This window comes from Eleutherodactylus coqui, chromosome 6, assembly GCF_035609145.1.
Source record: "Eleutherodactylus coqui strain aEleCoq1 chromosome 6, aEleCoq1.hap1, whole genome shotgun sequence".
Classification (NCBI taxonomy): Eukaryota; Metazoa; Chordata; class Amphibia; order Anura; family Eleutherodactylidae; genus Eleutherodactylus; species Eleutherodactylus coqui.
Window position 1 is genome coordinate 30,015,251 of NC_089842.1, and position 22,404 is coordinate 30,037,654.

The following is a 22,404-nucleotide window of genomic DNA, read 5'->3' on the forward strand; positions in this document are numbered from 1 at the left end:
CACTGGCTGTTTCTGACACCAGGGAACGGACACACAGCATTGGCTGGCTAACATGAGACCAAGCCAAAAAAGAGAGATGTGGGCTCACCTCACCAGCAGTAACTTTCAATGTTGCAGGAAGATCTGGGATCCAACAGGAGCTCCATCCTCAAGTAGCCGACGGCAAACGGCCAGATTCCATATGAGCAGAAAATAGAGATGGAGGGGAGCTGCTACCGTTAAAAATTTCCTTCTTTATTGAATAAAATAAAGCATACAGCTCACAAGTGCACGCTGAACGCGTTTCGGCAAAAGCCTTTGTCAACAGCTATGAGGTATGGAGTACATAAGACATTTATAGACCAAATACAAATTAAAATCAAAGGAGAGATACCTGTGTATGTTAGTTTGTCAGGGGGAGAAATGGTTGAGGGATGGTATAGAGGGTGTGTTCAAGAGCTAATTACAACACATGTTACAACCAGCATACAGAGATTTGTGGCAGGAGGATTCAAAACAGACAGATAGAAAAACAAGTATGCATATGGATATCTGAAAAACAATTCTTAAATACATTTACATAGCGATACATAGGTAAAGAATCTGAGAAAAAAAAAATAAAAAAAATTTTAAATAAAAAAAAAAAAAATTTTGAAAAAAAAAAATAAAAAAAATTTCTTTTCTTTTCTTTTCCTCTCCCATTCTTCTCTCTTTTTCCAGATATATAGTTGCACAAGCTATTTCCGCATAATAGTAAAGCAATTACAGAGTGTATAAATTTACCAGAGTAGAAGTCAGGAGAGGGAAAAACACAACAAAAAAAAACCCACACACATATATACACATTTTCTCTTTTCTTTTTTACCTTTAATCCCCCCTTACTGTTTATTAATAAACACAGAATAAATCCGTTCTATAATTCATACCAAATGGGAATCTAGTATTTAATTCCAAAATCCAATACGCTTCCCTGCAAAGGATATCCTTCATTTCTACTTTTTGTTTCCTATTTTTCCAAACTCTGTCTATCCCCAAACATGAAAAAATTTTTGTTTCACCACCATGTTTTAGAATAAAGTGATTTGCAACCCCTGATTTTCCTAATAGATTTTTTTGAATGTCCCTCAGGTGTTCTGCTATTCTAGTATGTAATCTCCTAGAGGTGCATCCTACATAAAGTAAATTACATAGGGTGCATACTATTACATAGATTATTCCACTAGTTTTACAGTTAATAAAACTATTGATTTTGTATTTTTTGTTGTTCTGTGGGTTATTAAATTCCCTAGATTTATTAAGGGTGTACTGACAACAACCACAACGTGGGTCCGCACATTTGAAAAATCCATTAATATTAATCCAATTATTTTTGGGTTTCTGACATATGAAATTCTTAGATACTCTGTCTCCAATAGTACGATTTCTGCGAGAGGTACATAACACGCCTTTATCTAAGATAGATTTTAAATCATCATCCTGTTTTAAAATTGGAAGATAGGAGAAGAATAATTTTCTTATCTGTGGGAATTCCCTACTGTATGGTGTAGTGAAGACAATTTTGTTGGATATACCATCAGATAAATCCTTATCCTTATACAGCAATGTCTTTCTGTCCATTTTATTAACCTTGTCCCTAGCATTATTCAAAGTTTGTGGGTTATAACTTCTATTCGCCAAACGGGTACAGATTTGGTTTGCTGATGTATTATAGCTTGATGTATTGGTACATATACGTTTTGCCCTAATGAATTCCGTGAGTGGTATGGCATTGATTGTGTGTGGGGGGTGACAACTAGTCGCTTTAAGTATCGTGTTGCCACTGCTAGGTTTACGGTATACTGAAGCATTAATACTATCCCTAGAACAACTGACCTCTAATAGGAGATCCAGGAAATAATTTTGTTCTGATCACTATTAATGGTAAACTGTAAGTTGCAATTGTTCTTATTAATATAACTCAGGAATTCTAATAATTCTGAGTGGGCATCAGAAATGGTGACATTATGGGAATGGGAAGATCCCTGTCTCCAAATAATGATGATGTCATCCAAGTATCTGGCGTACCACACCATGCTGTCAATGAACGGATTAGATATAGAGAAAATATAAGATTCTTCCCACCAAGCCATATAAAGTATGGCTAAAGTGGGAGAGAATTTCGACCCCATAGGAGCTCCTACCAACTGTAAGAAAAATTGATTATTAAACATGAAAAAATTATGAGTGAGGAGAAACTCTGTGCAAAGCATGATAAATTCTCTCAGTTCACTACTATATTCGCTATACTCTCTCAAATGGTAGTGTAAAGCTTGTAAGGCAGCGTGGTGTGGTATACAAGTATAGAGGCTGACAACGTCGCATGTTACCCAAATGTAATCCTCCCGCCACACAAATGTATCCAATTTTTTCAAAACACTACTGCTGTCTTTCAGGTAACCCGGTACTCGCATAGCTAGTGGTTGTAAAGATTTGTCTACCCAAGCACTAAGTCTTTCACATAGAGAGTCAATTCCTGAAATAATAGGGCACATGGGAGGAGGGAAAGAGTCCTTGTGCGTTTTGGGAAGGCCATACATAAATGGGACTTTTGGGTTGGTAGGGATAAGATATTCTCCCATATTAGTAGTAATAACACCTAAGTTGGATCCCAATTGTAATAATTCATGCAATTTTTTAGAAAAAACAATCGTAGGGTCTCCCTGTAATTTTTTATAAGTAATCCTATCCTCAAGGATGTGATTAATACAATTAATGTATAGGGTGGTGTCCATGATAGTAATATTTCCCCCTTTGTCTGACTGACAAATCCTGATGTCTTCATCTTTAGATAACCACGAAAGCTCAATTCTCTCCCTCTTCGTCATATTATTGGATCCAGAATGTCCATATTGATTGTCCTTAGTTTGTACTTGTAACAACTTCAGTTCTTTTTCCATAATCATTTGAAAATCTTCTACAACCTGTGTGCGGGTTTGTGTTGGATAGAAGTCAGGATTAGGTGTTTTTATGTTGATCCTGTGTGTAAGGACATCAGCTGTAACTGACTCCCTATGCAAATGATGTAAGTCTAAAAGGGCAGCTGTGTCTTTCGGGGTTAAATCTGTTTCTGTGGTGTTTCCATGACTTTCGGAAGTTTTCCAGAGTTTCACAAGTGAAGACCTATGCGGAGCATTGGTCATATACAAAAATGCTCAAGTTGCCCATTGACTTCAATGGGGTTCGTTACTCGAAACGAGCTCTCGAGCATCGCGAAATGTTCGACTCGAGCAATGAGCACCCAAGCATTTCGGTGCTCGCTCATCTCTAGTCAACAGTCTAGTGACACCCAGGCTGCCGCTCTAATGGAAGTGACTACTCATTGTCCTGTCTCAGCACTCCACTCCTCAGATATGAATGCAGACAGAGAAGACACATTGCTTATTGAGTATTTATTGACATGTTCAGATAGTCACATCCTACATGTAAAACTTAAATCATCAGAAATTTTCTTTCAGTAATATTCTCCGTCCTTGGGTTGGCCAGACCGATGATCTGTAATTCACGGCTGCGGGATGCTACAGCTCCCAATATGAAGGCATGCTAAGAGTTGTTCTTCCCCAACAGAGCAATATATTCAGATGATTATTCAGAAAAGAGACCCATATATCAACTACAAAGCCAAGACATAATATAGATCCGAGTTGTCAACCTTTTGGCCTCTCAGGGTCACATTAGAAGAAGAAGAGTTGTCTTGGGCCACAAATGAATGCACAAACACTAACGATGTAGAGCATCACCTTTCATGTGACCCCCATCATCACCCACAGTCCTCCAAAAAAAAAACATTGTCATCCCCAGCATTCCAAACAACCGCCTTCATCCTTCAAATAACTCTGCTACCACCAGGTCATATGGTCTCCAGACTGGAACCAGTGCCTACTTCTGCATGCAAGTCTGGACACAGGAATCTGTCCGGGCTCACATGCAGTTCTCAGCCACTGGCTGTTTCTGACACCAGGGAACGGACATACAGCATTGGCTGGCTAACATGAGACCACTATATCTCACCCTCACCTCAATACTGGATAGGAGCAGTAAGGACTTGGGAGGGAAGGAAGGAGAATCGCTGCCATGAACTGGACATGGAGAGACTGAGTAAGACAGTGCCTCATCATCCGTATGAGCCTGTCTGTGAGTGGAAGCCTGACGCTGCCAGGCACCGCCTGCGGACTCACCTCCCCCAGATTCAGCCTGCAAGCGTCACCATCCCAACATTCTTAGTCACCCATCATAACATGTGGCCTGGGGCCCCAATCTTGATAGTAGGCATTATACATTGTATGCTATGTGATTAAAGAGATGAGAGAGATAATTACACTTGAAAGCCGATTATTGATTCATTCTAGTAAATCCGTAAAACAGCCTTGTTAAAATAATGTGCCTATCTGACCATTGAATCGGGTGAATGAATAGCAGCTATGAGCACATCGCGGCTGCTATTAGCGAGATTGCCGCTCCCCCTTCCTTTGCTGGCTGGAGTCACATCTAAAAGAACCCATGATTTCCTTTGGGTTCTTTCAGATGAACCATTTTTTGATGCGCTTAGACATGTCCTATCTTTTGACGACGCAGCTCTGTCAAAAAATAGGACATGTCTCAGCGCGTCAAAAAATTGTTGATCTGAAAGAACCCAAAGAGAATCATGGGTTCTTTTAGATATGATTTTTTTGACGCACCTACTCAGCGTTAAAATGACGCTTGTGAGAAAGAGGCCTAATAGTGCCTCTCAAAGACCTCTCAGAGTCACACCCCGAGATAAATGTCTATTTAGCCTAACTAGACCCAGATGTTTTCTTTTCCAAATGAAATTGCTATCCTAATTAGAGATGAGCGAGCACCAAAATGCTCGGGTGCTCGTTACTCGAGATGAACTTTTCGCGATGCTCGAGGGTTCGTTTCGAATAACGAACCCCATTGAAGTCAATGGGCGACTCGAGCATTTTTGTATATCGCCGATGCTCGCTAAGGTTTTCATTTGTGAAAATCTGCAAAACCCAAGAAAGTGATGGAAACGACACAGCAACGGATAGGGCAGGCGAGGGGCTACATGTTGGGCTGCATCTCAAGTTCACAGGTCCCACTATTAAGCCACAATAGCGGCAAGAGTGGGCCCCCCCCCCCAACAACTTTTACTTCTAAAAAGCCCTCATTAGTAATGGATACCTTAGCTAAGCACCACACTACCTCCAACAAAGCACAATCACTGCCTGCATGACACTCCGCTGCCACTTCTCCTGGGTTACATGCTGCCCAACACCCCCCCCCCCCCCCCGCACGACCCACTGTCCACAGCGCACACCAAAGTGTCCCTGCGCTGCCTTCAGCTGCCCTCATGCCACGCCACACTCATGTCTATTTATAAGTGTGTCTGCCAGAGGAACCGCAGGCACACACTGCAGAGGGTTGGCACGGCAAAGCAGCAACCCTCTTTAAAAGGGGCGGGGCGATAGTCCACAATGCTGTACAGAAGCAATGAGAAATCCAATCCTGTGCCACCTCCATCTGGAGCTGCACACGTGGGCATAGCAATGGGGAACCTATGTGCCACACACTATTCATTCTGTCAAGGTGTCTGCATGCCCCAGTCAGATCGCGGTTTTTTATAAATAGTCACAGGCAGGTACAACTCCGCAATGGGAATTCCATGTGCACCCACAGCATGGGTGGCTCCCTGGAACCCACCTGCTGTATATAAATGTATCCCATTGCAGTGCCCTGGACAGCAGAGCTAATGTCAGATGAAATGCAGGTGGGCTTCGGCCCACACTGCATGCCCCAGTCAGACTGGGGTTCTTTAGAAGTGGACACATGCAGTTACAACTCCCTGTGGACCCACAGCATGGGTGGCTCCCTGGAACCCACCGGCGGTACATAACAATTTCCCATTGCATTGCCCATCACAGCTGAGGTAATAATGTCATGTTTAATGCAGGTGGGCTTCGGCCCACACTGCATGTCCCAGTCAGACTGGGGTTCTTTAGAAGTGGAAACAGATGCATTTACAACTCCCTGTGGACCCACAGCATGGGTGGGTGCCAGGAAGCCACCGGCGGTACATAACAATATCCCATTGCATTGCCCATCACAGCTGAGGTAGTAATGTCATGTTTAATGCAGGTGGGCTTCGGCCCACACTTCATGCCCCAGTCAGACTGGGGTTCTTTAGAAGTGGACACATGTAGTTACAACTCCCTGTGGACCCACAGCATGGGTGGCTCCCTGGAACCCACCGGCGGTACATAAAAATATCCCATTGCATTGCCCATCACAGCTGAGGTAATAATGTCATGTTTAATGCAGGTGGGCTTCGGCCCACACTGCATGCCCCAGTCAGACTGGGGTTCTTTAGAAGTGGACACATGTAGTTACAACTCCCTGTGGACCCACAGCATGGGTGGCTCCCTGGAACCCACCGGCGGTACATAAATATATCCCATTGCATTGCCCATCACAGCTGATGTTATGTCAGCTGTAATGCAGGTGGGCCAAAAAATTATTGGATTACACTGTAGGCGAGGGCCCACAAAAATTGGTGTACCAACAGTACTAATGTACCTGAGAAAAATTGCCCATGCCCAACCGAGAGGGCAGGTGAAACCCATTAATGGCTTTGGTTAATGTAGCTTAATTGGTAACTAGGCCTGGAGGCAGCCCAGTTAAAATAAAAATTGATTGGGGTGAAAGTTTCAACGCTTTAATGAGTATTGAAACGTATAAAAATTGTTTAGCAGTGGGCCAAGCTGTCTCTTCCCCCTCCTCCTCAACGCGCTGAGATATAGACATCAGGTTGCTCTGACTATCCAGCGACATACTGTCTTCCCCCGCCTCCATTTCTGATTCCAAAGCGTCTGCCTTTATGCTTTGCAGGGAACTTCTCAAGATGCATAGCAGAGGAATGGTGACGCTAATGATTGCAGCATCGCCACTCACCACCTGGGTAGACTCCTCAAAGTTTCCAAGGACCTGGCAGATGTCTGCCAACCAGGCCCACTCTTCTGTAAATAATTGAGGAGGCTGACTCCCACTGCGCCGCCCATGTTGCAGTTGGTATTCCACTATAGCTCTACGCTGCTCAAATTGTCCCTGCGGAGCCTTCAGCTGCCCTCATGCCACGCCACCCTCATGTCTATTTATAAGTGCGTCTGCCAGAGGAACCGCAGGCACACACTGCAGAGGGTTGGCATGGCTAGGCAGCGACCCTCTTTAAAAGGGGCGGGGTGATAGCCCACAATGCTGTACAGAAGCAATGAGAAATACAATCCTGTGCCACCGCCATCAGGAGCTGCACACGTGGGCATAGCAATGGGGAACCCATGTGCCACACACTATTCATTCTGTCAAGGTGTCTGCATGCCCCAGTCAGACCGGGGTTTTTTATAAATAGTCACAGGCAGCTACAACTCCGCAATGGGAATTCCGTGTGCACCCACAGCATGGGTGGCTCCCTGGAACCCACCTGCTGTATATAAATGTATCCCATTGCAGTGCCCTGGACAGCAGAGCTAACGTCAGATGAAATGCAGGTGGGCTTCGGCCCACACTGTATGCCCCAGTCAGACTGGGGTTCTTTAGAAGTGGACACAGATGTATTTACAACTCCTTGTGGACCCACAGCATGGGTGGCTCCCTGGAACCCACTGGCGGTACATTAAAAAATATCCCATTGCATTGCCCATCACAGCTGAGGTAATAATGTCATGTTTAATGCAGGTGGGCTTCGGCCCACACTGCATGCCCCAGTCAGACTGGGGTTCTTTAGAAGTGGACACATGTAGTTACAACTCCCTGTGGACCCACAGCATGGTTGGCTCCCTGGAACCCACCGGCGGTACATAAAAATATCCCATTGCATTGCCCATCACAGCTGATGTAACGTCAGCTGTAATGCAGGTGGGCAAAAAATTAATTGAATTACACTGTAGGCGAGGGCCCAAAAAAATTGGTGTACCAACAGTATTAATGTACCTGAGAAAAATTGCCCATGCCCAACCGAGAGGGCAGGTGAAACCCATTAATCGCTTTGGTTAATGTGGCTTAATTGGTAACTAGGCCTGGAGGCAGCCCAGTTAAAATAAAAATTGGTTGAGGTGAAAGTTTCAACGCTTTAATGAGCATTGAAACGTATAAAAATTGTTTAGAAAAATTATGTGACTGAGCCTTGTGGGCCTAAGAAAAATTGCACGTTCGGCATGATTACGTCAGGTTTCAGGAGGAGGAGCAGGAGGAGGAGGATGAATATTATACACAGATTGATGAAGCAAAAAGGTCCCGGTTTTGGATGGTGAGAGAGAACGAAACTTCCATCTACGGGTGCAGCCTACGTATTGCTTAGGTATCGCTGCTGTCCGCTGGTGGAGAAGAGAAGTCTGGGGAAATCCAGGCTTTGTTCATCTTGATGAGTGTAAGCCTGTCGGCACTGTCGGTTGACAGGTGGGTACGTTTATCCGTGATGATTCCCCCAGCCACACTAAACACACTCTCTGACAAGACGCTAGCCGCAGGACAAGCAAAAACCTCCAGGGCATACAGCGCGAGTTCAGGCCACGTGTCCAGCTTCAACACCCAGTAGTTGTAGGGGGCAGAGGCGTCACCGAGGACGGTCGTGCGATCGGCTACGTACTCCCTCACCATCGTTTTACAGTGCTCCCGCCAACTCAGCCTTGACTGGGGAGCGGTGACATAGTCTTGCTGGGGAGCCATAAAGCTGTCAAAGGCCTTAAAGAGTGTTCCCCTGCCTGCGCTGTACATGCTGCCTGATCTCTGCGCCTCCCCTGCTACCTGGGCCGCGGAAATGCACCTTCGGCCACTAGCGCTGTCGGATGGGAAGTTTACCATCAGTTTGTCCACCAGCGCCCTGTGGTATAGCATCATTCTGGAACCCCTTTCCTCTTCAGGAATTAGAGTGCAAAGGCTCTCCTTATACCGTGGATCGAGCAGTGTGTACACCTAGTAATCCGTAGTGGCCAGAATGCGTGTAACGCGAGGGTCACGAGAAAGGCATCCTAACATGAAGTCAGCCATGTGTGCCAGGGTACCTATACTCAACACATGGCTGTCCTCACTGGGAAGATCACTTTCAGGATCCTCCTCCTCCTCCTCCTATGGCCATACACGCTGAAAGGATGACAGGCAAGCTGCATCTGTACCCTCAGCAGTGGGCCAAGCTGTCTCTTCCCCCTCCTCCTCATGCTCCTCCCCCTCCTCCTCCCCCTCCTCCTCCTCCTCCTCCTCCTCCTCCTCTGGCCATACACGCTGAAAGGATGACAGGCAAGCAGCATCTGTCCCCTCAGCAGTGGGCCAAGCTGTCTCTTCCCCCTCCTCCTCATGCTCCTCCCCCTCCTCCTCAATGCGCTGAGATATAGACATCAGGTTGCTCTGACTATCCAGCGACATATTGTCTTCCCCCGCCTCCGTTTCTGATTCCAAAGCGTCTGCCTTTATGCTTTGCAGGGAACTTCTCAAGAGGCATAGCAGAGGAATGGTGACGCTAATGATTGCAGCATCCCCGCTCACCATCTGGGTAGACTCCTCAAAGTTTCCAAGGACCTGGCAGATGGCTGCCAACCAGGCCCACTCTTCTGTAAATAATTGAGGAGGCTGACTCCCACTGCGCCGCGCAAGTTGTAGTTGGTATTCCACTATAGCTCTACGCTGTTCATAGAGTCTGGCCAACATGTGGAGCGTAGTGTTCCATTGTGTGGGCACGTCGCACAGCAGTCGGTGCACTGGCAGATTAAACCGATGTTGCAGTGTCCGCAGGGTGGCAGCGTGCGTGTGGGATTTGCGGAAATGTGCGCAGAGCTGGCACACCTTTCCGAGCAGGTATGACAAGTGTGGGTAGCTTTTCAGAAAGCGCTGAACCACCAAATTAAAGACGTGGGCCAGGCATGGCACGTGCGTGAGGCTGCCGAGACGCAGAGCCGCCACCAGGTTATGGCCGTTGTCACACACGACCATGCCCGGTTGGAGGCTCAGCGGCGCAAGCCAGGGGTCGGTCTGCTCTGTCAGACCCTGCAGCAGTTCGTGGGCCGTGTGCCTCTTCTCTCTTAAGCTGAGTAGTTTCAGCACGGCCTGCTGACGCTTGCCCACCGCTGTGCTGCCACGCCGCGCGACACTGACTGCTGGCGACGTGCTGCTGCTGACACATCTTGATTGCGAGACAGAGGTTGCGTAAGAGGAGAAGGAGGGTGGTTTAGTGGAGGAAGCATACACCCCCGCAGATACCAGCACCGAGCTGGGGCACGCAATTCGGGGGTGGGTAGGACGTGAGCGGTCCCAGGCTCTAACTCTGTCCCACCCTCCACTAAATTCACCCAATAAGATATAGTGGCCCTGCCCGCCTGTGCTTGTCCATGTGTCTGTTGTTAAGTGGACCTTGGCAGTAACCGCGTTGGTGAGGGCGCGTACAATGTTGCGGGAGACGTGGTCGTGCAGGCCTGGGACGGCACATCGGGAAAAGTAGTGGCAACTGGGAACCGAGTAGCGCAGGGCAGCCGCCGCCATCATGCTTTTGAAAGCCTCCGTTTCCACAAGCCTATACGGCAGCATCTCTAGGCTGATCAATTTTGCAATGTGCACGTTTAACGCTTGAGCGTGTGGGTGCGTGGCGTCGTACTTGCGCTTGCGCTCAAACTGTGGCGCTAGCGACGTCTGGACGCTACGCTGAGAGACATTGCTGGATGGGGCCGAGGACAGCGGAGGTGAGGGTGTGGGTGCAGGCCAGGAGACGGTACTGCCTGTGTCCTCAGAGGGGGGTTGGATCTCAGTGGCAGGTTGGGGCACAGGGGGAGAGGCAGTGGTGCAAACCGGAGGCGGTGAACGGGCATCGTCCCACTTTGTGGGGTGCTTGGCCATCATATGCCTGCGCATGCTGGTGGTGGTGCCTCCCCAGCTGATCTTGGCGCGACAAAGGTTGCACACCACTGTTCGTCGGTCGTCAGGCGTCTCTGTGAAAAACTGCCACACCGTAGAGCACCTTGACCTCTGCAGGGTGGCATGGCGCGAGGGGGCGCTTTGGGAACCAGTTGGTGGATTATTCGGTCTGGCCCTGCCTCTACCCCTGGCCACCGCACTGGCTCGGCCTGTGCCCACACCCTGACTTGGGCCTCCGCGTCCTTGCCCGCGTCCACGTCCTATCGGCCTACCCCTACCCCTCAGCATGGTGTATTAGCAGTAGTGCAGAAACAGAACGCTGTAATTAAATGTGCCGCTTATTGGCCTGTGGTTGGAGGCTGACTTTGTTTACGGAACCCCAGGAAATAATTTGGCGCACGCCTGCTGTAACACTTAGCTGGCTGCGTATTTATTTGGAGAACTACTACCCCCAGCAGACACGGACCCAGAACACTGAGCACAGTGACAGGCAGGCCAAATAGATTTTTTTCCAATATTTTTTTCAAAAGGACCACTGCGTATATTCAATCTATAATATATGTCTTCTGGCCCTGGCTACACAATTCTGTCCCTGGACTGTGTCACGGAACTGCAGTGTTGCACTGTTATTAACTGCAATAGACCGGTGATTTCAGAGCCAGGAAATAATTTGGCGCACGCCTGCTGTAACACTTAGCTGGCTGCATATTTATTTGGAGAACTACTACCCCCAGCAGACACGGACCCAGAACACTGAGCACAGTGACAGGCAGGCCAAATAGATTTTTTTCCAATATTTTTTGGAAAAGGACCACTGCGTATATTCAATCTATAATATATGTCTTCTGGCCCTGCCTACACAATTCTGTCCCTGGAGTATTACTGCAGGGCGCAATGCTCTGCACGGCCGATATACCAAAAAAAAATAAATGTGCAACACTGCTAAAAGCAGCCTCCACCGTACTGCACACGGTTAGATGTGGCCCTAAGAAGGACCATTGGGGTTCTTGAAGCCTACAATAACTCCTAACGCTCTCCCTGCCTAAGCACTTCTGTCCCTGGACTATTACTGCAGGGCGCAATGCTCTGCACGGCCGATATACCAAAAAAAAAAAAAGTGCAACACTGCTAAAAGCAGCCTCCACAGTACTGCACACGGTTAGATGTGGCCCTAAGAAGGACCGTTGGGGTTCTTGAAGCCTACAATAACTCCTAACGCTCTCCCTGCCTCCACACTTCTGTCCCTGTAGTATTACTGCAGGGCGCAATGCTCTGCACGCCCGATATACCAAAAAAAAAAAAAAATGTGCAACACTGCTAAAAGCAGCCTCCACAGTACTGCACACGGTTAGATGTGGCCCTAAGAAGGACTGTTGGGGTTCTTGAAGCCTACACTAACTCCTCACACTCTCCCTACAGCAGCTCCAACACGATACCACTGTCCCTCAGCTATCTCACAACGCATCTGAGGCGAGCCGCGGGAGGGGCTGATTTTTATACTCGGGTGACACCTGATCTCGCCAGCCACTCACTGCAGGGGGGTGGTATAGGGCTTGAACGTCGCAGGGGGGAGTTGTAATGCCTTCCCTGTCTTTCAATTGGCCAGAAAAGCGCGCTAACGTCTCAGAGATGAAAGTGAAAGTAACCCGAACATCGCGTGGTACTCGTTACGACTAACGAGCATCCCGAACACGCTAATACTCGAACGAGTATCAAGCTCGGACTAGTACGTTCGCTCATCTCTAATCCTAATCATTGCCAGATTTATTCTTTAGCTTGTGGAATCCCCCCCTCCCCCATAGACTTTGATGGGGACCTTTGGTGCACAAATATAGCACAGTGTTGTTTTTTTTTACACACACAAAAAGTGCACGCAAAAAAAGTAAAATGAGGAAATTTTGCATTTCTTCCATACTTTGTACCTACTCATGGCTTTGGCTTATAAAATACTGATGGAAAATACGCCCATGTGAAGTATTATGTGCCTAATACGGAGCGCAAATATGTGAATGAGCTGTTAATGGTGAGTGCATAAATACCTATGGCGTGAGCTGCCCCTAATCATGACTGTATATATCTGTACATAGTCAGCTCCCTCTAGTGGTGACTATAAACTCCCATGAAGAAAATTGGAACTTTTTAGATTAAATAAAACTACATTTTGGTTGTGCTTTTCAGATATTTTATTGAGCTTCTACATCATCTCAACCAGGGATATCAATTGTATGAAGTCGGTCTTCATAACACCATCAAAGGACTCTCCATAATACCACATAGCAAGTATGGAGCTTCATATGTAGGGTTGGACAGGGTCACCATAATATCAGAGGACCCTCCAACGGGCACAGGCTCTGAGGCAATAATGGGCCTCTACAGTCCATTAGATGATGATCCCATGTGGAGATGACTTTGGAGCGATCACGGACCACTGGGGTGTACTTCTTATGGGACGACTCCTAAATATCCTGCTACATCTTACTGATGGTGCATCCTGTGTGCCCGATGTAATTGCAGATGTGCACAAGACCTCTACCAGAGAAGTATTTCCCCAATCTCCCCATTCATGTGTCTTGTGTATGTAACCCCTGATAGACATATTTTTGTCTTCTTACTCTACTTAATCTAATGCCACCAGTGGTGGGCACTGGCCAAATGAATCTGTGGTAAAGTCATGCAGCTATTGGCCACCGCGGTGGGCATATTTTCAGCCGCGTCTATTGCCGGACTATGTGTCCTTTCCCTAAGGACACAGAAGATCAAGTTTCCATACTGGTTAGGGGCTTTTCTACATGGAATGATTATTTTTCAGCTAAGCTTTGCATCGTGAGAAATTGAACAATAATCGTTCAGTGTAAATGTGGCCAATGATTGAACGACAAACGATTATTTGTTCGCCTATCGCTCTCTGTTTGTTTTTTGCAGGCAAAAAAAACGGACAATGATCAGCCCTTGGGAACAGGCAGTCATTCATGTATGAATGGTTGCCTTTTTCCTCTGAATGGTAGCCAGTAACTGGAAGAGAACTCCCGCGCTTCGCTTCCATTCACTGAACAATTAACGCTCCTGTGTGAAAGCACAGGAATAATAATAATTGAGATGCCTAACCACCCAACAGTCTTCCCATGTAAAAGAACCCTAAGAAGCAGCCACATACTAGCACCCATGCATCCTATTAAAGGAGTTGTCCAATTGATTAGGTCATCAATAGTAGATCAGCAAGGGTCCGCCGCAACAAACTCCCACCTGTCAGCCGTTCAGCAAGTCAGTGTGCTTGTTCAATTAGAAACAGACATATTTTGTTCTCTCTGCAGTAGTGAGGTTTGATATTACGGGCAATGCTCCCAGTACAGTGAAGGACCTGTAATACCAAGATTGACCACTACAGTGAGAACAGAGCTATCTGCTTCCAGCAGAAATCAGCTCAGTTGACATGCACACTGGCTTGGTGAACAGCTGATCACTTGGAGTCCTAGTTGGAAGATTCCGACTAAGGATAGGCCATCAATACTTGACAACCGGACAACCCGTTTAAGGGATAATTAGTGAGTTTCTCCCTTTTTCTCTGCTCAGAGTTCAGTTTAACTTTTTTTTCCATGCTCAGAGAACAAAGAATCTGCCTTTCTTCCAAGGACAGACAGTTTATACACATCCTAAACCAGAGACTTGACAACCATATCTGCTTGGAAAGAGTTTATTAACGTTTAGAGATAATCACATCTTGATTTAAATCTGCAAAGAATTAATTAGAGTTGTTCTCAGTATTTGAGCGGGTGTGCAGAGTCACAGGTGTCAGCAAACCCCTTCAATCCTCATGTATTGCCTTGATCATTGATGTTAGATTGAATCTTCATTACATTTTGTGCCGTTTTCATTCTTTGGTGGTTGATGTTCACTCAGTCTCCTTTTACTAGAAGGAATCCATCAGCAAGTAGGTTAGCCATAGCCAATGGATCTTGTTATGGGATAAATGCTTTTCTTTTTAGTACTGTGAGTGCACAGGGGTGTATTGTGGTAAATGGGCTCATTGCACCTCACTACCCCCTGTGACTATCTAAGGTAGCCCAATGCAGGCTGGTAGCAAGATCTAGCTATGAATCAAACTAATGGGATGTCTGCCACTTGTTGTGCAGCCAGCCAAGGCTTCAGGGGTAGTACACCCTTGTGCACTCAAAGTACTAATAGAGACACCATTTAGAATCGGAATTAAAATAGAGCAAGGCCTTTCATAGGAAGCTAGCCTGCTTGCTGATGGCTTTCAATAGAAGACTGGATAGGCAATACATGGTTCATGTTCCCCGGCACCCCAGTTCATTTACTGCAAGTGACTTTCATTTTTCAGTAAAGACATTTAATAGAGTTGAGATAAAAGAGTAAAGTTTCTCCATGTTCTTCATGGGTGGGTTCAGGGTAGGACTTTATTGCAGCACTCCAGAAACTCCCTTTTTATCTCTTTCATTTGGAGCAAACAATTGAAGTTACACTCGCATGCCATTGGGTTATTACAACCCTTCACAGAGTAATCTTTCTGAATCTTTTCTGAAAAAATAAAACATCGTTATCACAAAAGGTGAAGATCATTTTCTGATTAAGGGGCTCTGAGAGGGCCACATTGTACTGCTCCAGAGGGCCACAATCTTTTACATTTTTGGGTGGGGGCGGTCTACCCTTGTCTCCACCTCTCTACAATACCAAAGCGGTCACACCTTTAGGGCTAAAACACACTGCTTGTTGGCACAACTATGCCATACAGAGCGTAGCTGCGCCTGAACCAGTGAGATTTCTTCTCCCTTGCAAGCAGTTCATACTCCGTGCCAGAGCTCAGGAGTTTAAAAAAGAGTCGGGAAAATATTGCCTGCCCGCTCTTCCCCGCACCATGTATTCACTACCTGCGGGGAAGATAGGGCAAGTCCTATCTTTTCTCGGCCGTAGTATTCACGGACGAGAAATCCAAGCATTAAAAATGAAACCACTGAACTCCTATTGAAATCAGTGGTTCCTCTTTGTCCTGTAATACGGATGTGGCTATCATGGCTGTATAAGAGGAGGGAAACACGTCCATGTGTTTTCGCCTTAGGCAGATTAATTGCAGATTATGGGATTATGATGCAGTATTGCAGCAGTTCAGTAAATCATTCACTAGATCATCCCAGACAGACATCTGTGAATCCTGCACTGAGCAGGGGCTTGGACCCGATGACCCTGGAGGTCCCTTCCAACTCTACCATTCTAGGATTCTATGAGAATTGTAGGCTGATTTAAGTCATTTCAAATTCTGCCAGTGTGAAAGGAGATTTAGGGGTCTAAATACAGATTTTGATGTGGAATTGCCAGCAGAAGTCTGCCATTTTTACAATTTTGCATCAAAATCTGTACATTAGCAGTGCACAGAAGAGCATAATCCGTTTGTTGCGCAGAATATTCGAACCCATTAAAAAGCACCCTTATAATAACGTTTATGGACACATCATAAATGTCTCAGATGAGAAGAGCCCTTGAAGGCCCCTTTCCCATACAAGTATTTGTGTCCACAATAAGCAGAGAATAGAACCCATTGATTTCAATGGGTTGTTCACATGGTGGATACTATCGGCCTCTGACCTGATCAGATGCATGGCCAGGAGCTCCTGAGCTCCGGAACCTGGCGACTGAAGGAATCCCAGCATCGATGGGAAATTTCTCCCCAATGTCCCCCAACACCAGGGAACATCCGGGGAATTTCTGCCAGCCAGCCAACGGGAATCTCCAGCCATTGGCGCACCACCTATTCACTCACCGCTGCCCCATCGTCTCCCATCTGCGGTGTGCCCCACACACTAAAACCTAGCGACCTCAGTACACAGCAGCTCTCCAGCACAACCGCTGGACAGTCCACATTATCCCTTTTCCCGCGTGCAGCTGTCAGGACCAGGCACACAGATGGTCAGGACGCTGAGGCCCAGAACTGGATCCCCTACCCTGGGAACTTTCCTGCCCTATTGAGCGTGAGTGTACCAGAATTTGTCCATCAGACAACTGAGACTGAGTCTGTTCATAGGTTGGAATGAAAAAAGGGATTTGTAGATACAAATGTGTTGGAGATTATGAATAAAGGAAGAAACATTAAAACATTTTTCCCCATAAACCGTGTTATGTGAGGATTTTTTTGAGGGATAAATTGTACTTTTAAATGGTAATATTTGGTGATACAAACGACTTTTTGATCGCCTTCTATTCCATCTTTCTTGAGGCAAGATAAGCAAATTTGACATTTTCGCAATGTTTCTCATTTCATCTTTCACACTCTGCACCAAACGCCTTAAATAATGGGCTAACTTTTTACATCATTATGAAGGAATACCAAATTTGTGGTGTTTTTTGTGTATTTTTATTCCATACTAATGGAGGGAAAGACGGGGTTTTGACTTATTTTTCTATTTTTTTTAAACTACATTTTACACTTTTATCAAACTTTTACATTTGTCCCAGTAAGAGGCTTGAAGTTCATAATGTTTGATTATTCATATAATACACCGCCATATTTCAATATTGTAATATACTATATATTGCCTATGAAGCTCAGCCTCATAGGTTACTGTAGATGACAAAGTCGGTGGCCAACTTGAAGCCTCTGGATGCAAAGCAACCCATTTGGACCCAATGATCACATCGCAGTGGTCCTATGGGTGACAAAGGAAACCCCCTCCTGGGAGCCATTTACATGGCACTGTGAAATTGATTGTATCATATAAAGTATTAAAAAATTGGGATAGTGATTTCTCCAGTCTCCACTGTTAGAGCTGGTGCTGGGCTGTTATCAGACAGCTGGGCCTCCACTTCTAATACCCCTGGAGACCCATGTCGGAATTATGATACAGAGTCATAAAAAAGATATATGTATCAGAATAAGGCCCCTTAAGAAACACTATAACGAAAGTATATGGGCAGTTTTCAAGGGGTTAAAATAGGGCTGATGTTCAACACATCATGGCATCATGGGCCACAGTTGTGCACCCCTTCTGTAGAAGACTGAATAAGTGGCTACCTCAGAGTAAGCGGGGGTGGAGTTGAAACGGATGGCATTTACAAGGACTGAGTGCTGGTGCTCCCCCTGGTGGCTAGGATCATTATCAGTATTATTAGGACTGGTTAGATTATCGCACTGTGGATACACACATTCATGTTCAGCAGCTGCTGTATACACAAAATCCCAGTAAGGGTAAAGCTGCTGTTATACGCATTCAGTGGAAATAGTCTGCATGTAGATACTGAAATATTCTGTACTCCGCAAGTTCTATAGGGTTAAAAAACATGGCTGCTTTCTTCCAAAACCGGAACCACATCTGCCCAGAGCCCGTGCCCTTCAGTGGGGCAGAGCTGACAGTCCATAGACTAGTGTGCTGCGGGTGTCTGGATGAGAGCCGTCAAGTTCATCTAACCCTGCACCGCCCCCTTAATGTTGCATTGGGTGACCCCCTTAACAGCTCCATTTGTAGACATTGCAGTAGGAATTAAGCTTCACTCACGTGGATCTTGTATCCGCCCCCTATAGTCAAAACAACATGTCTCGCTTCCTCTGCACTCCACGATCTTAAGGCCCTTTTTACATTCCTTAGTAGTGTTCTCGCAGTAGGCGGACGGACATCTAACACCATTTAGTGTTAAATTGTCATTAGGAACTGAAGAGATAAGGAGATTTACAGTGAGAATCATCATCTTGTTATCATGACTATCACATACATATCAGCTTTGTAACCATCAATCCAAGACTGTGAAAGTGTCTGCAGAGAGTTATCACTTATTATCTGCAACAGCAGAATAGTGAGTGCAGCTCTGGAGAATAATACAGGATGTAACTCAGGATCAGTGCAGGATAAGTAATGTATGTACACATTGACTACCAGCAGAATAGTGAGTGCAGCTCTGGAGTATAATATAGTATGTAGCTCAGGATCAGTACAGGATAAGTAATGTATGTACACAGTGACTCCACAGCCGAATAGTGAGTGCAGCTCTGGAGTATAATACAGGATGTAACTCAGGATCAGTACAGGATAAGTAATGTATGTACACAGTGACTCCAGCATCAGAATAGTGAGCGCAGCTCTGGACTATAATACAGGATCTAACTCAGGATCAGTACAGGATAAGTAATGTATGCACACAGTGACTGCACCAGCAGAATAATGAGTGCAGCTCTGGAGTATAATACAGGATGTAACTCATGATCAGTACAGGACAAGTAATGTATGTACACAGTGACTCCACCAGCAGAACAGTGAGTGCAGCTCTGCAGTATAATACAGAATGTAACTCAGGATCAGTACACGATAAGTATTATATGTACACAGTGACTCCGTCAGCACAATAGTGAGCGCAGCTCTGGAGAAATACTGGATGTAATTCAGGAACATTATAGAATATGCGATGTACAACTCCAATTCCAAAAATGTTCTGACACCGTGTAAAGTGTAAATAAATGTTTAAGAAAAAAAGTGATGGGAATCCAAAATGCCAGCTCATGGCATGGGTACAGCAACCATCAGGTGTATGGAGAGGTGCAGGAACACCTCACAGCAAACTTCTGTGCATACCAGGATAAAAAAAAAAACAGTATTAGGGCGTCTGCACACGAGCAAAAATTCCGCTGCGGGATTTCCCGCGGAATTTTCGTCGCTGAAAGCTGCCATAGAATAGCGTTAACAAACGCAATCCTATGCAGACGGCCGCGATTTGGCCGCGCGAAATCCCGCACGGCAAACAAATCGCGGCATGCTCTATTTCTATTTCTTTGCGAGCCCCGCACAGAAACCTCACTGCCCGACCGCCGGCTCTGGTCAGCGCATGCGCCGGCTGCCCAGCAAGCCGGCACATCAAACAGCCAAAGCCGTGGGCGCAGGTAAGTACACGCCGCTCTCAGCAAGTGCTCGGTTCGGGTCCCTTGGCGAGAATCCTCGCCACCGGATCCGACCCGCTGGTGTGCAGGCGCCCTTTATTTTGACATCACAGATAAAAACATCTTCCAAAAAAGTTTTTTTTTCTTTTTGCACTTACATGTTTTGAACAGAGTTCTTATTTATTTGATATGAATAACAACTCTGTTCGAAACATGTGAAGGGTTCTAAAGTTAAAGTTGATTGGTCTGCCTCTGTGATATAATTCTAGATTCCAAATTGTTTTTTTTTTGTCAAAGAGCATTAGCTCACACGACTGGCTTACTGAAGCCGGTACGTTTTTTTCTGAGAATGACTATCATACTCAGTCTATTACCAACAACATTAGGTCTTGCTTCAAAAATCTCACTCATGAATACAGAGAGTTCACTCGTGGTTGGTGGGAGATACAAGGACTACAGAAGTATGCTGAACACGGTATCGTCCCGCGTGATCAGCGTAGTCCAATTTTACCACCTCCGCGATGTCAGAACCCTGAATCCATGTCCAAATGGACTAGGAATCTACAGAATCATCCCTGAGACTAACCCCTTAGTGACGGGGCTATAGTAAAACTACGTCCTGCTGTTGCAGGAGGTGTATGGAGGGAGGTAGCGCCGCTATCTTCCTCCATACAGCGCGGGCGTCAGCTGTTTATTACAGCTGACACCCGCGGGCAATAGCCCTGCTCGGCGGTTTGGCCGATCGCGGCTATTAACCCTTTAAATGCCGCTGTCAATTCTGACAGCGGCATTTAAATCCCCGCTGTTTGGGGGTCCCGCACGCCCCCCCCCCCCCCGTGGTGAGATTAGGGGAGCCGTGCAGGTGTCATGGCAGCCAGGGGCCTAATGAATGGCCCCAGGGCTGCCTTAATAGACTGCCTATCAAGTCATCCACACAGGGTGGCTGGATAGACTGCCTGTCAAAAAGCAGTATGACGTAATGCTATAGCATTACGAGACATCTCTTCCTCCTCTTCTGAGGATAAAAAGTTTCCTTCTGCGCTCCTACTGTGGACCTTCTCATTTAAACGAATCCAGTGTCTTAGCAGACAGTTTTTTGCAAAATAAATTTATTCAAGGGAAAAAATTATATATAGCTGGATTGCGTACAAGTAAAATACTCCTGTAGCAATAATCATGCAACGCGTTTCGGCGTTTTACAACGCCCTTCTCAAGCATAATATACATACAAACATTCTTCCTATAAATAGTATATCTTACCTTATTTTATTTATAACTAGGGATGAGCGAGCATACTCGTCCGAGCTTGATACTCGTTCGAGTATTAGCGTGTTCGAGATGCTCGTTACTCGAGACGAGCACCACGCGATGTTCGAGTTACTTTCACTTTCATCTCTGAGAAATTTGCGCGCTTTTCTGGCCAATAGAAAGACATGGAAGGCATTACAACTTCCTCCTGTGACGTTCCAGCCCTATACCACCCCTCTGCAGTGAGTGGCTGGGGAGATCAGATGACACCCGAGTATTTAAATCTGCCCCTCCCGCGGCTCGCCACAGATGCATGCTGACAGAGATCAGGAAAAGTGCTGCTGATGCTGCTGCTGCTATAGGGAGAGCGTTAGGTGTTATTTCAGTCTTCAAGAACCCCAATGGTCCTTCTTAGGGCCACATCTGACCGAGCACAGTACTGTTGAGGCTGCTTTTAGCAGTGTTGCACAATTATTATTTTTTTGTATATCGGGCGTGCAGACCATAGCGTCCTCAGTCTGCAGTCATTGTACAGAGTATAGGGGCAGTACTGGTGAGGCAGGGAAAGAGGTATACTGGCTATATAGGCAGTGGGCTTTTTCCCAAAAAGTTCAAAAAAATACAATATAAGGCCTGCCTGTCACTGCCTTCAGTTTACTGCGTCTCTGTTGGGGGTAGTAGTTGTTGAATTAAAGGGGTTGTCCCGCGCCGAAACGGGTTTTTTTTTTATTCAATAGGCCCCCCGTTCGGTGCGAGACAAACCCAATGCATGTGTTAAAAAAAAACGTTAAGTACTTACCCGAATCCCCGCGCTGCGGCGACTTCTTCCTTACCTTACTAAGATGGCCGCCGGGATCTTCACCCACGATGCACCGCGGGTCTTCTCCCATGTTGCACCGTGGGCTCTGTGCGGTCCATTGCCGATTCCAGCCTCCTGATTGGCTGGAATCTGCACACGTGACGGGGCGGAGCTACGCGATGACGCGTAGAAGGGGGCAGAGCCAGAACACCGCTCGTGCCGAGACCCAAGAGAAGGGAGAAGACCCTTCTGCGCAAGTGCGTCTAATCGGGAGATTAGACGCTGAAATTAGACGGCACCATGGAGACGGGGACGCCAGCAACGGAGCAGGTAAGTGAATAACTTCTGTATGGCTTCTGATGTATATTACAAAGTGCATTAATATGGCCATACAGAAGTGCTTACCCCCACTTGCTTTCTCGGGACAACCCCTTTAATACCCAGCCTTGCACATAATTGTTGCCTGCCTCTGCAGTGCGTTACGTACGCGAAGTCAGCCTCCAACCACAGGCCAATAAGCGGCACATTTAATTACAGCGTTCTGTTTCTGCTAATCTCGTAATACACCATGCTGAGGGGTAGTGGTAGGCCTAGA

General features: G+C 46.3%; 1 protein-coding gene across 1 annotated transcript in view; it reads right to left on the bottom strand.

Moving 5' to 3' along the window:
• Positions 1-14,625: 14,625 nt before the first annotated feature.
• LOC136572028 (phospholipase A2 inhibitor and Ly6/PLAUR domain-containing protein-like) overlaps positions 14,626-22,404 on the bottom strand; it is a 50,095-nt gene continuing 42,316 nt past the window's right edge. The window contains exons 4-5 of the mRNA XM_066572646.1: positions 18,393-18,545; positions 14,626-15,426 (exon numbers count right to left, since the gene is read on the bottom strand). Of these exons, the coding sequence (XP_066428743.1) occupies positions 15,293-15,426; positions 18,393-18,545 (287 nt within the window). The 3' untranslated portion in view covers positions 14,626-15,292. The remainder of the gene's footprint in view (positions 15,427-18,392; positions 18,546-22,404) is intronic.